A 15210-nucleotide genomic window follows, 5' to 3' on the forward strand; every position below is an offset into this window, starting at 1 on the left:
TGTTTTTATTTCAGATTTCCAGCATCCACAGTATTTTGCTTTTGTGACACTTATTCCCTGTTTTCTGTGCAGATGGCTAAGTTCCGAATGCTCCTGTTCTCGAGAGAGGAAGATTCTGAGAAGCTGCAAATGGTGGACAACTTCCGGCCCCCTCAGCCCCTCAAGGGGCGAACAGTCCTTGCTTCCTTCCAATCGTAGGCACCACCCACCTTCTCGCTGACACCCGATCAAAACCCAAGCCAACAGACCCGTGGGGGCCAGGGGTGGGGGTGGGGGGGGGGGGGGGGGGGGGGTGGGAAGGACGGAGCAAAGCATGCACAAAGCAGACCGGAAGGAAAATTGGCCTGTTGACCTGTCGTTCCCATTTCCCATCAGCACTAAACCGAACCCCCGTCGTCTCGCCTGCCCTTGGCTGTGAACTATGGAAAGTGTCTCTGTGTGGCGTCAGGTTGCAGTCCTACTCTGTGCCCCGTCTTCACCCCCCAGCACCGTGTGATAAATAATGCATGTGTGTGTGTGTGTGTGTGTGTGTGTGTCCTTAAATAATTCCTTCAACAACAGTTAAAGACTAAATACATAGTTATGTTACAGGACTAACAATCCAGTGAGTGAGAGTTCAAGCCCCAGCACGGCGATTTCAGAATTCAAATCAGTTGAAAAATCTGGGAAATAAAAAAGCTGGTGTCAGTAAAAGTTGTCGGATTGCCGTAAAAACCCAACTGGTTCACTAATGACCCTTTAGGGAAGGAAACCCGCCGTCCTTGCCCGGTCTGCCGGAAGGAGGTCCTGCAACTAGGGGATGGGCAGTAAATGCTGGCCGTGCCAGCGACGCCCACATCCCCAGAATGAATAAAAACTAGAGATGTGTTTTAGGGGCCATGGGCTGTAGATACCAATCTCGGGCCTACCCTACACTGCCACCTCCCAGCCAGGTCAGTGGAGCTTTGAGCTTATGGGTCCAGCTCTTACTCCTCAGCTTCTCCCCTGCCTCGCCCCTCCTCCCCCCCACCCACCCCCCCAATCAAACAAGGGAACTTGATAAACTTGGGTTCACACTGGACTGCAGTTATACCACAGGCTGTGTGAAACTACCCCCGGGGCTGGCCACGCACCTCTCGACCAATGTTCCCTTTAAGTTGTGCGGCCACGCAGCTCTCTGGACGCTCACGCGCTGTATTTTGAAAGGGCCGCGCAGCCAAAAAAAATAAGAGGGATCATTGCTCTTGACCTAACATAAGACTGCAGTTATATATTATCTATGTTGACTATCCGAAAGCATTGCACATCCACTGAAACCCGTTGAATAACCGCTCTGTTATACAGACTAAAGGATACAGCGCCAAGAATGAAACGGCTTAACGTCTATTCGATGCCGTGAAGAATCGTGCGGGAATCAGGATCTGTTCATGGTTTTCACTCATTGCGAAGTCTCCAATTGCGGTGATTTCTGTTTTTAATCGTTCATTTTCCTTTCCTGTAATTTATTAGATTGAACAGCTGTTCAATAATCAAGTGGTTCCATTTCATTATAGTTGTGTTTTGTCTTTTGTTAAAGCGATGCAAGAAGGAGGTGAATACAATTGTTATTTTTACCCCCCTCCTTCTGCCCGACCTGCTATTTACCCAATTCCCTGGGGAAATTAAGCCACTGACTGAACGCTTCAAGTGATGATTAGTTCGTCCTGAGGTGGGTTTTTTAATTTAGTTGCATCTCTACGCCTGCTCGGTACTGTCCGATTGTCCACTCATAATCTGGGGATTCGCGACGGGATAGAGACCTCACCACACTGCAGGTGACAGCACTTTGTAGCGCGATCAGTGGGTGGCACCCTTGCCTCTGAGTCAGAAGGTTGTGGAATCAAGTTCCCGCTCCAGAGACTTGAGCACAAAATCCAGGCTGACACTCCCAGTGAGGGAGTGCCGCACTGTCGGAGGTGCCGTCTTTCGGACGCGACCTTAAACTGAGACCCCCGTCTGCTCCCTCAGGTGGACATAAAAGATGCCAAGGCCACTATTTCGAACAAGAGCAGGGGAGTTCTCCCTGGTATCCTGGGGCCAATATTTATCCCTCCATCAACATCACTAAAACAGATTATCTGGTCATTATCACATTGCTGTTTGTGGGAGCTTGCTGTGTGCAAATTGGCTGCCGCGTTTCCCACATTACAACAGTGATTACACTGCAAAAAGTACTTCATTGGCTGTAAAGCGCGTTGGGATGTTCGGAGGTCGTGAAAAGCGCCATAGAAATGCAAGTCAAAAATACTTGGAACATGAAGAATTATTTGTTTCAGATAATTACCTCATCAACCTCCTCAGAAAGAAGTGACTCTTCAGCAGATCTCCCGGGTGGAGTGTTTATAATTACACAGACTCCCTGCGTTTGTTTCACTTGCTTTAGAAAATAACTGATTCACACCGGATGTGGGAGCACAGCAGAACAATTTTACTTTAGAATATTACGTAATATTTTCCTATTTCTGGTTTCCACTCTGACGATTCAGCAGAACTGGCGGAGAAGGGAGCGTGTCCTGTGGCCGGTAGAGGGATGTGGGTTTGAGCTGTGCTGATGGTTTAGTGGTTAAAGTCATTACCTGGAGTGGTACTGAACCCTGCGGCCAGCAAGATCCCACGTTCATGCTGATCTGCGCTAAGCTAGCTCTGCGACTAAAAGTTTCCCGCATTCAGCCCCCTGTAAACTAACTGATATTAGCTGCAAAAGAATTGAGAGCTTCACTATTCTGGACTCGGGAGAACATGAGAACATAAGAAATATGAGCAGGAGTCGGCCATTCGGCCCCTCGAGCCTGCTCCGCCATTCAATAAGATCATGGCTGATCTTACACCTCAACTCCACTTTCCTGCACTATCCCCATATCCCTTAATATCCAAAAATCTATCGATCTCTGTCTTGAATATACTCGTGGTGTGGAGATGCCGGAGTTGGACTGGGGTGGACAAATGAAAAAAGTCACACAACACCAGGTTATAGACTGAGCCTCCACAGCCCTCTGGGGCAGAGAATTCCAAAGATTCACCGCCCTCTGAGTGAAGAAATTCCTCCACATCTCAGTCCTACATGGCAACCCCTTATTCTGAGACTGTGACCCCTGGTTCTAGACTCCCCAGCCAGGGGAAACATTCTCCCTGCATCGACCCTGTCAAGCCCTGTAGGAATTTTAGACATTTCAATGAGATCAACTCTCATTCTTCTAAACTCTGGAGAATAGAGGCCCATTCTACTCAAACTCTCCTCATAGGGAAAAGTCAGACCTTCCAAGAGGGGCTACTGCAGAGCAAGGGCCTGGGTGATGGATGTGGACAGGATTGTGGTTGGCTGTGATATTCTCATAGAGTCATAGAGTAATACAGCACGGATAGAGGCCCTTCAGCCCATCGTGTCCATGCCGGCCATCAAGCCCTGTCTAATCTAATCCCATATTCCAGCATTTGGCCCGTAGCCTTGTATGCTATGGCATTTCAAATGCTCATCCAAATGCTTCTTAAATGTTGTGAGGGTTTCTGCCTCCACAACCCTTTCAGGCAGTGAGTTCCAGACTCCAACCACCCTCTGGGTGATAAAGTTCTTTCTCAAATCCCCTCTAAACCTCCCGCCCTTTACCTTGAATCTATGCCCCCTAGTTATTGACCCCTCTACTAAGGGGAAAAGCTCCTCAGCATCCATCCTATCTATGCCCCTCACAATTTTGTACACCTCAATCATGTCCCCCCTCAGCCTCCTCTGCTCCAAGGAAAACAAACCCAATCTGCCCAGTCTCTCTTCATAGCTGAAGCGCTCCAGCCCTGGTAACATCCTGGTGAACCTCCTCTGCACCCTCTCTAACGCGATCACATCCTTCCTGTAGTGTGGCGACCAGAACTGCACACAATATTCCAGCTGTGGCCTAACCAGTGTTTTATACAGCTCCATCATAACCTCCTTGCTCTTATATTCTATGCCTCGGCTAATGAAGGCAAGTATCCCATATGCCTTTTTTACCACCTTATCCACCTGTTCCGCCGCCTTCAGGGATCTGTGTACCTGCACACCCAGATCCCTCTGACCCTCCGTCTTGCCTAGGGTCTTTCCCTTCATTGTGTATTCCCTTGCCTTGTTAGACCCCCCAAAGTGCATCACCTCGCACTTTTCCGGGTTAAATTCCATTTGCCACTGTTCCGCCCATCTGACCAACCCATCTATATCGTTCTGCAGACTGAGGCTACCCTCCTCGCTATTTACCACCCTACCAATTTTAGTATCATCCGCGAATTTACTGATCATACCCTTTACATTCATATCCAAGTCATTAATGTAGACCACAAACAGCAAGGGACCCAGCACCGATCCCTGTGGTACCCCACTGGCCACAGGTTTCCAGTCACAAAAACAACCTTCGACCATCACCCTCTGCCTTCTGCCACTAAGCCAGTTTTGTATCCAATGTGCCAAGGCACCCTGGATTCCATGGGCTCTTACCTTCTTGACCAGTCTCCTGTGCGGGACTTTATCGAAGGCCTTACTGAAATCCATGTATACCACATCCACTGCGTTACCCTCATCCACACACCTAGTCACCCCCTCAAAAAATTCAATCAAATTAGTCAGACATGATCTTCCCTTGACAAAGCCATGTTGACTATCCCTGATTAATCCTTGCCTCTCCAAGTGGAGACAAATTTTGTCCCTCAGGATTTTTTCCAGTAATTTTCCTACCACTGATGTTAGGCTCACTGGCCTGTAGTTCCCCGGTTTTTCCCTACTACCCTTCTTGAATAATGGTACTACATTAGCGGTTCTCCAGTCCTCTGGCACATCCCCTGTGGCCAGAGAGGTCCTGAATATATGTGTTAGAGCCCCCGCAATCTCCTCCTTTGCCTCACACAGCAGCCTGGGGTACATTTCATCCGGGCCTGGGGATTTATCCATTTTTAGGCCAGCTAAAACCGCCAATACCTCCTCCCTCTCGATGTTAATATGTTCGAGCATATCACAGTCCCCCCGCCCTATTTCTATGTCTACATCGTCCTTCTCCATAGTGAAAACAGATGCAAAAAATTCATTTAGAACCCCTCCTACATCTTCCGGCTCCACACACAGATTGCCACTTTTGTCCCTAATGGGCCCTATTTTTTCCCTAGTTATCCTTTTACCCTTAATATACTTATAAAACATCTTCGGATTTTCCTTTATTTTGCTCGCCAGTGTTATTTCATGGCCCCTCCTTGATCTCCTAATTTCTTTTTTAAGTATCCCCCTGCACTTTTGGTACTCCTCTAGGGCTTCCTCCGTCTTTAGCCTTTTGTATCTACCAAAAGCCCTCCTTTTTTTCCTAATCCATTCCCGTATATCCCCTGACATCCACGGTTCCCTGTGGTTTTTGGAACCACTCTTGACATTTATGGGAACATGTTGCCCTTGTATGATCTCAATCTCCCTTCTGAAAGCCTCCCATTGCTCCGATGCGGATTTTCCTACAAGTAGCTGATCCCAGTCCATTTTGGCCAGATCCTGCCTTATCCTATTAAAATCGGCCTTCCCCCAATTTAGAACCTTTATTTCCGGCCCATCCCTGTCCTTTTCCATGACCACCTTAAATCTTACCATATTATGGTCACTATCACCAAAGTGCTCACCTACTAGCACTTTTTCCACTTGGCCGGCCACATTCCCTAGAATTAGGTCCAGTACCGCCCCCTCTCTTGTAGGACTTTCTACATGCTGGCTCAAAAAGCTCTCCTGGATGCACTTTAAGAATTCTACACCCTCTGAGCCTTTCACACTTTGACTATCCCAGTTAATATTGGGGAAGTTGAAATCCCCCATTATTATTACCCTATTATTTGCACATTTCTCTGAGATTTGCCTACATATCTGTTCCTCTATTTCCCCCTGACTGTTTGGAGGCCTATAGTACACTCCCAGCAAAGTGCTTGCCCCCTTTTTGTTTTTAAGCTCCACCCATATGGCCTCATTAGAGGACCCTGCTAATATATCATCCCTCCTTACTGCAGTAATTGACTCCTTAATTAATATTGCGACACCCCCTCCTCTTATACCTCCCCCTCTGTCTCGCCTGAAGATTCTGTACCCCGGAATATTGAGCTGCCAGTCTTGCCCCTCCCTCAACCATGTCTCCGTGATAGCAACAATATCATACTCCCATGTGTTTATCAACACCTTCAGTTCATCCACCTTATTTGCAAGACTCCTTGCATTAAAATAGATGCCATCCAGCCTTGCCCTTATATATTTGCCCTGTCTACCAAGCTGACTTGTTTTTTCCTCCATAATTGGCAGCACATCCCCCCCTATTTCAGCTTCCCTCTGTATCCCATCCCCCTGCCAAGTTAGTTTAAACCCCCCCCGACAGTGCTAGCAAACCTCCCCGCAAGGATATTTGTCCCGCTCTGGTTCAGGTGCAACCCGTCCGACTTGTACAAGTCCCACCTTTCCCAGAAGCAGGCCCAGTGATCCAGGAAAGTAAAACCCTCCCCCCTACACCAACTCTTTAGCCACGCATTCATCTGCTCTATCCTCCCATTCCTATACTTACTAGCACGTGGCACTGGGAGTAATCCAGAGATTACACCCTTTGAGGTCCTGCCCTTTAATCTGTTACCTAGCTCCCTAAATTCTTGATGCAGGACCTCATCCCTCTTTTTACCTATGTCGTTGGTACCAATGTGGACCACGACCACTGGCTGTTCACCCTCCCCCTCCAGAATGCCCTGCAGCCGCTCAGTGACATCCTTGACCCTGGCACCAGGGAGGCAACAAACCATCCTGGAGTCACGTTTGCGGCCACAGAAACGCCTATCTGTTCCCCTTACTATAGAATCCCCTACCACTATTGCTCTCCCACTCTTTTCCCCCCCCTCCTGGGCAGCAGGAGCACCCCCAGTGCCAGGAAGTTGGCTGCTGCTGCCTTCCCCTGGTGAGTCATCCCCCTCAACAGTATCCAAAGCGGTATACCTGTTTGAAAGGGGGATGTCCGCAGGGGTTCCCTGCACTACCTGCCTGCCTTTGTTGCTCCGCCTGATGGTTAGTCCCTGTGCTGCCCTACCCTGAGGCGTGCACAACTCGCTAAACGTGGTATCCACGAGCCTCTCAGCATCGCGCATGCTCCACAACCCATCCACCCGCAGCTCGAGCGCCGCAATGCGGTCTACAAGTAGCTGCAGCTGGATGCATTTCCCGCACACATGGTCGTCAGGGACACTGGCAGCGTCCCTGATTTCCCACATGGAGCAAGAGGAGCAGAACACGGGTCTGAGCTCTCCTGCCATGACTTACTCCTTTAATTAATTTAAAAATTAATTCAATACCCCAGTTACAGATATACTCTAGGGCGCTTTATTTACCAACTGTCCCCACTACACCTTAATCCCGAGAAATTTAACACCACAGAATTCAAGCTTGTACTGAAAAGAGAGAAATACTCACTCCCGCTATTGTCTAGCCAGCTGGCACTCGCTGACTAGACCTGCACTCGCAAACCTTCCAACCCCCCTTCAATTTTCAGCAGTCATTTGCACAGTCATATGGCGGTTATGTTATTGGACTAGTAACCCAGAGGCCGGGCCTAATAATTCTTGTGAGACATTGAGTTCAAATCCCTCCAGGGCAGTTTGTGAATTTGAATTCAGTCAAATAAATCTGGATTAAATAAATCGAAATAAATGTGTCAGTTGTGGCGCAGTGGGCAGCTCTCTCGCCTCTCGGTCTGAAGGTCGTGGGGTCAAGTCCCACTCCAGAGACTTGAGCTCAAAACCCCAGGCTGGCACTCCATAAGAACATAAGGAAATAGGAGCAGGAGTCGGCCATACAGCCCCTCGAGCCTGCTCCGCCATTCAATAAGATCATGTGCCGTGCCGAGGGAGTGCTGCACTGTTGGAGGTGCCGTCTTTTGGATGAGACGTTAAACCGAGGCTCCGTCTGCCCCCTCAGGTGGACGTGAAAGATCCCACGGCCGCTATTTTGAAGAGGAGCAGGGACGTTCTCCCCGGTGTCCTGGGTCCAATATTTATCCCTCAACCAACATCACTAAAAACAGATGATCTGGTCATTATCACATTGCTGTTTGTGGGAGCTTGCTGTGCGCAAATTGGCTGGCCTGCTTCCTACATTACAACAGTGACTACACTTCAAAAAGTGTTTCATTGGCTGTAAAGCGTTTTGAGACGTTTGGTGGTCGTGAAAGGCGCTATAGAAATGCAAGTCTTTTCTTTTTTGGATTGAAAAGCCAATGGCAACCGGATTGTATCAAACCGCTACAGAAGAATTCACCACGTGGACTGCAGCCATTGACGATCTCAAGGGCAATTATGACGGACAATAAATGCCGACAACGCACACATCCTGTGAATGAATAAATAAAATAAAAAGTTCATGCAGTTATCTCGCTCTTGTTGCATTTTCAAATGCCTGAGCCTGACCTTTGGATTCTATTACATCGCATTTCAGTATTTTAGTACCTTTTAATAGGCTATTAAACCCCTCAGCTCCTTTGTCGCCAGCATTTTTGAACTCTACAAGAACAGCTACAGCGCTCCTCACATCTCACACTTTACAAAAAGACAGAACTTGCATTTCTATAGCGCCTTTCCCAACCTCAGGACGTCCCAAAGCGCTTCACAGCCAATCAGTACTTTTGAAGTGGAGTCACTGTTGTAATGTGGGAAACGCTGCAGCCAATTTGCGCACAGCAAGCTCCCACAAACAGCAATGTGATAATGACCAGATAATCTGTTTTTAGTGATGTTGATTGAGGGATAAATATTGGCCCCAGGACACCGGGGAGAACTCCCCCCCACCACCCCCCCCCCCCCACACTGCTCTTCTTCGAATTATATCCGTGGGATCTTTTACAAGGGGGTAATTGGGCATTCATCAGGGGAGGGGAAGAGGTACCATCTTAGGAGTCTTTAAAAGTTCTCCTTCCCCTTTTTGTTTTAACCATCTAGGCTCAGTGGGTAGCACCCTTGCCTCTGAGTCAGAAGGTTGTGGGTTCAAGCTCCCACTCCAGAGACGTGGGCGCAAAATCTAGGCCGACACTCCCAGTGCAGTACTGAGGGAGTGCTGCACTGTTGGAGGTGCCATCTTTCGGATGAGGCATTAAGCCTGTCTATGTCCTGGTTGTTCAGGTGGGTGTTAAAAGATCCCACGGCATTATTCGAAGAAGAACAGGGGCCAACGTTCCTCCCTCAACCAGAACCAACTAAAATAGATTGTGGTCATTCAGCTCATTGCTCTTCATGGGATCTTCCTGAGCACAAAATGGCTGCCGCGTTTACCCACATAACAAGTCATTGCACGTCAAAGTAATTCATTGTGTGTGAAGCACTTTGGGACCTGACCGAGAGGTGTGACAACATGCCACATAAATGCAAGTCTTCCTTTTAGCCAGTTCGGTAACGGATTGTCTCCACTCTGATTGGCCAGTTCTGTAATGAACTATCTCCAGCCTGATTGGCCAGTTCCATAATTGCTGTCTTCAGTCTGATTGGCCAGTTCTGTAACAGATTGTCTCCTGCCTGATTGGCCAATTCTGTAACACAATATCTCCAGCCTGATTGGCCAGTTCTGGGTTCTGGGCACCACCCGTTAGGAAGGATGTCAAGGCCTTGGAGAGGGTGCAGAGGAGATTTACCAGTCTGGTACCAGGGATGAGGGACTTCAGTTATGTGGAGAGAAACTGGGATTGTTCTCTTTAGAACAGAGAAGGTTATGGGGAGATTTGATAGAGGTGTTCAAAATTTGATAGAGTAAATAAGGAGAAGCTGTTTTCAGTGGCAGAAAGGTTGGTAACCAGAGGACACAGATTTAAGTTAATTGGCAAAAGAACCAGAGACGAGATGAGGAAACATTTTTTATTAATGCAGCGAGTTGTTGTGATCTGGAATGCGCTGCCTGAAAGGGCGGTGGAAGCAGATTCAATAGTAACTTTCAAAAGGGAATTGGAGAAATACTTGAAGGGAAAAAATTTGCAGGGCTCTGGGGAAAGAGCAGGGGGGAATGGGACTAATTGGAGAGGTCTTTCAAAGAGCCGGCACAGGCACGATGGGCCGAATGGCCTCCTCCTGTGCTGTGTCATTCTAGGATTCTGTCTCCAGCCTGATTGACCAGTTCTGATGAATGGCCCCATCCATAACATCAACTTTTCTCCCTGAGATACTTTACTGACCAGTTCTCTGTTTATATTACGGCCATGTAGGGTTTTGTTCAGTGTTTCTTGGAGTTTTAGGATTTCTTCTTTCCTGATTGAGCTGTTTAAGATGGGGCAACATTTAAGAGGCTGATCTCTTTTGAGTAACAAAGTCACTAATCCAAGGATAACAAGTCTGAGTAAATGAGATTGGGTTTGATCAGGATTAAACTGTACCAAAGTAAAATAAAGGGACGACTATTCCAAGTTGCAACCATATCATTTTCCTTCTTTATTTACACCAGTTTTATGTCCCTGGAGAATATGAGCTCTGGGTCAATGGCCCAACAGGAATCATTCCTGATCAACAATCGATCAGGGGGAAATTGGGTTGATTTGAAAAAACCCAGAAAAGATTAGAAAGCAAACAACCTACAAATAAATTATCGATTTATATACACATATGTATAATCTACCTGTACAGATACAGTATACTAGTTATTTTCTTTCTTTCTCGGGCGTCGCTGGGGGGCCAGCATTTATTGCCCATCCCTAGTTGCCCTCGAGAAGGTGGTGGTGAGCCGCCTTCTTGAACCGCTGCAGTCCGTGTGGTGAAGGTGCTCCCACAGTGCTGTTAGGGAGGGAGTTCCAGGATTTTGACCCAGCGAAGATGAAGGAACGGCCGATATATTTCCAAGTCAGGATGGTGTGTGACTTGATGGGGAACTTGGAGGTGGTGGTGTTCCCATGCGCCTGCTGCCCTTGTCCTTCTAGACGGAACAGGTCGTGGGTTTGGGAGGTGCTGCCGAAGAAGCCTTGGCGAGTTGCTGCAGTGCATCTTGTAGATGGTACACACTGCAGCCACGGTGCGCCGGTGGTGAGGGAGTGAATGTTTAAAGTGATGGATGGGCTGCCGATCAAGCAGGCTGCTTTGTTCCTGGGTGGTGTCGAGCTTCTTGAGTGTTGTTGGAGCTGCACTCATCCAGGCAAGTGGAGGACATTCCATCACACTCCTTACTTGTGCCTTGTAGATGGTGGAAAGGCTTTGGGGAGTGAGGAGGTGAGACACTCGCCGTAGGATCCCATGTTCCCATGCGCCTGTTGCCCTTGTCCTTCTAGGTGGAAGAGGTCATGGGTTTGGGAGGTGTTAAGTCTGTGTGTTATAATGAGAATTACTACACAGACCACAAGAGTAACTTTTAACAGGCCTTTACTAGTCGAAGGTCAGGGCGGAACTGCCCAATAAATCATTACACAGCACTTATATACCGGTGTGGTCACCACCGGTATTACAGTATACAGCAGCCAAGATAAAGTAGTGCCACTCTTAAAATAGTTCTCTTAAAGGTGGAACGGTTACATACACCACAATCCTCCCTTTTTAGCTTAACAATATATATATTCCCCATTAACATAACATCATAACATATACACAACTTCATGTACAACAGTTCACAGATTCAGTCTCTCTGGAGGCTTCCTGACTCAGTCCGGATAACACCTCGGTGGTGTAGTAGTTTTCGGTGGTGTAGTAGGTTCTGTTGGCAAGGTCGATTCGGCTTGAATGCCAGTGTCGGGTTCATCTGATTCCAGTATCACCGGATTGGAGGTAGATCCTATGGGTATTTCTGCATCATCATTAGGCGTATAGAGTTGTGGAGTAGGTTGTCCCTTTTCGGATGACTCTATGATCTGGTCAACATGGCGCCTTATTATGCTTTCACCAATGTCCACGGTATACATCAGCGGTCCTAGTCGTGTGCAAATAGTTCCAGGCTGCTATTTCTCGGTACGGTAGTCCGGGGCCAAAACTTGTTGACCTATCTGGAAGGTTCTAGTTGGCCTTTCATTCATGCCTTGAAATTGCCGGTTCTCTACGTCCCTTCTGATGTTTGGCTTGATCAAATCCAGCCGGCATCTTAGTCTTCTATTGAAAAACATCATGGCGGGAGTTTGGTTTGTAACCGCATGTGTTGCATTCCTGTACGCCAACAAGAAGTTATCTACCTTATGTTGTAGATTTATGTCTTCCTTACCCATGGCCTTTATGGCCTTCTTGAAGGTCTGGACAAACCTTTCAGCTAATCCATTGGTGGCGGGATGGTATGGGGCGGACGTGTAGTGCTTAACCCCATTGTTTTTTAAGAACTTCCTGAATTCTTCGGACACAAATTGCGGTCCATTATCAGAACAGATCTGTTCCGGCAGCCCATTCCTGGCAAATATGGTCCTTAATACTGTGATGGTTTTTTCCGTGGTGGTGGAGGACATCTTTATTACCTCCGGCCACTTGGAGTGTGCATCCACCGCGATTAAGAACATTGAGTCCATAAATGGACCAGCAAAGTCAATATGTACCCTTTGCCATGGAGATGAGGGCCACTCCCATGGAGGTAGAGGAGCTTGTGGTGGGGCATTTTGGACCTTCTGGCATCCTAGACAGCTCTTGGTCATTTCTTCGATGTCTCCATTGATACCTGGCCACCACACAAACGCTCTGGCTAGGTTCTTCATTTTCACTCCACCCAGATGCCCCTCGTGAAGCTCCTTTAGCACTTTATGCTGGAGTTTGGGTGGAATCACCACTCTGGATCCACACATCAAAGTTCCTCGGCACACTGACAGCTGTTCTCTTCTTTGCGAGAATGCTGGCAACAGTGGTTCACCATGTGCTGGCCATCCCTTCACCGTTAAATCGTAGACTCGTGAGAGAGTCGGGTCATTTCTTGTTTCCTTTTTGATCGTAGAATTTGTTACTGGTAGACATTCCACTATGGTTGACTGGAACATCTCCACTGGGTCCACTGTAGGCGCCTCTTCTACCGTTGGCAACGGTAGGCGCGATAACCCGTCAGCATTCCCATGCTGTTTTGATCCTTTGTATTCTATGTCATATTGGTGTGCCCCTAGGAAAAGGGACCACCTCTGTAGCCTTTGCGCTGTCATAATGGAAACGCCCTTTTTAGGGTTGAATATGGATACCAACGGCTGGTGGTCTGTCAGCAGTGTAAACTTCTGGCCCTGCAGGTAATGATTAAACTTCTTTACTCCCCACACCAGGCTGAGAGCCTCCCTATCTATCTGAGCATAGTTGCGCTCAGCGGAGGTCAATGATCTGGATGCAAATGCGACTGGCCTTTCCGAGCCATTTGGCCACTTGTGTGAGAGTACTGCTCCAATACCATAAGGAGAAGCATCACAAGCTAAACGAATAGGTAGTGTTGGGTTGAAGTGAGCCAACACTTCCTCTGAGGTGATCAATGCCTTGCTTTTGCGAAAGGCCTTCTTACAGTCCTCGCTCCACTTCCATGGTACTTCTTTCTGCAAAAGAGCATTCAGCGGGTGCAGCACCGTGGATAGATTTGGCAGAAACTTATGGTAATAGTTAATCAACCCTAGGAACGACCTCAACTGGGATACATTTTCCGGAGCGGGAGCCTTCACAACAGCTTTGATCTTGTCAGGTGACTTGTGCAGCCCCTCCTGGTCAATGACATGACCACAGTACGAGATCCGTTTCTGAAAGAACTCACATTTCTGGCGATTAACTCGAAGGCCATATTCCTTCAACCTGGTGAGCACCAGTTTCAAATTTGCAAGGTGTTCCTCATCGTCATCTCCTGTAATCAGGATATTGTCCAAGTAACATTGAGTGCTTGGAATTCCCTGTAATACCTGCTCCATGGCCCTCTGCCAAATTGCTGGAGCCGAAGCCACTCCAAAAACCAGTCTATTATATCGATACAAGCCTCTGTGCGTGTTGATTGTGAGATACTGGCGCGACTCTTCCTCAACTTCCATCTGTAAGTACGCTTGCGCCAGGTCTATCTTGGTGAAGTGTTTCCCGCCAGACAATGAAGCAAAGATATCCTCAATCCGCGGAAGCGGATATTGCACCGTGTGAAGCACCGGATTAACTGTGATCTTGAAGTCTCCACAGATGCGGACCTTCCCCGGTTCCCCTGGCTTGTTACTCGATGAACGCTTCATGACGGGAACAATGGGCGTGGCCCACTCACTCCAGTCCACCTTAGACAGTACTCCTGAATGTTCTAGCCCTTCCAGCTCAGCTTCCACAGCAGGTCGTATCGCATAAGGTACCGGTCTGGCTTTGAAAAATTTTGGGTTTGCATGTTCTGCAATCTTGATTTTTGCCTTAATTCCTCTCAGTGTTCCCAGTCCCTGTTGGAACACCTCTTTAGCCTCATCCAATATTCTGGACAATCGTTCAGGTTTGACAACTTTTTTCCCGGAATCTACCGTTATTGCGTTTAGGGAGTGCCAGTCCATATTTATTTTCCTGATCCACTCCCGTCCCAGAAGTGGTGGACCTCCCTCAGGTAGTACATATAAGTCCATTCCTTGGTGTTCTTTGCCCTTGCGTACCACCTTGACTTTTATCTTTCCGATGGGGTATACTCTTTGCCCCGTGTATGTCTGCAATACTATCTTTGTATCCCGTAGGGGAATATGTTTGAATAACCTTTTGTAATCTTGCTTATTCATGACCGTCAACGCCGATCCGGTGTCCAATTCCATCTTCATTTGGACTCCTGCTACCTGCAGTGTGACCCAGATAGTTTGTCGGTCAGCTTCCTTACTCACATTGTGAATTCTCAGACTACCCAGTTCCTTGCTGTTGGAGTCTGAATCCGAATTCTGTTCATCCGAACTCTTCTCAGCCACCTTATGTACCTTTCTGCACTTTTCCTGCGGTGACTTTTTGTTGCTAGTCTTCCTTCCTGACCGGCATACTTTAGCTATGTGACCAAGCTTGCCACATTTTCTACATTCCTGGTTTTTAAACCAGCATTGGTTCTGATCGTGTGTTGTCTTCCCACAACGATAACATTTCGTTGTACCCGAAGCCATTTGATCTACGCTGAGTACCGCTGCCTTCAGCTGCATTTCCGCAGTGCCTCTCGCTGCGGCTTCGTGCGATGCTGCAATAGAGACAGCCTTATCAAGTGTAAGATCATTCTCTTCAAGCAGCCGCTTTTGTGTTCCTTCTTTCGACAATCCACCCACGAATTTATCTCTCAGTGCCTCTGTCAGGCTTTCCCCA

At 47.8% G+C, this 15210-nt stretch overlaps 1 protein-coding gene across 1 annotated transcript in view; it reads left to right on the forward strand.

The window, feature by feature from the left end:
* Positions 1-263, forward strand: part of ca7 (carbonic anhydrase VII) — a 41833-nt gene extending 41570 nt beyond the window's left edge. The window contains exon 7 of the mRNA XM_085991868.1: positions 73-263. Within this exon, the coding sequence (XP_085847994.1) occupies positions 73-198 (126 nt within the window). The 3' untranslated portion in view covers positions 199-263. The remainder of the gene's footprint in view (positions 1-72) is intronic.
* Positions 264-15210: the final 14947 nt, after the last annotated feature.

Source organism: Somniosus microcephalus, chromosome 6 (assembly GCF_052327205.1).
Source record: "Somniosus microcephalus isolate GS21.2 chromosome 6, FLI_Smic_1.0, whole genome shotgun sequence".
Taxonomy (NCBI): Eukaryota; Metazoa; Chordata; class Chondrichthyes; order Squaliformes; family Somniosidae; genus Somniosus; species Somniosus microcephalus.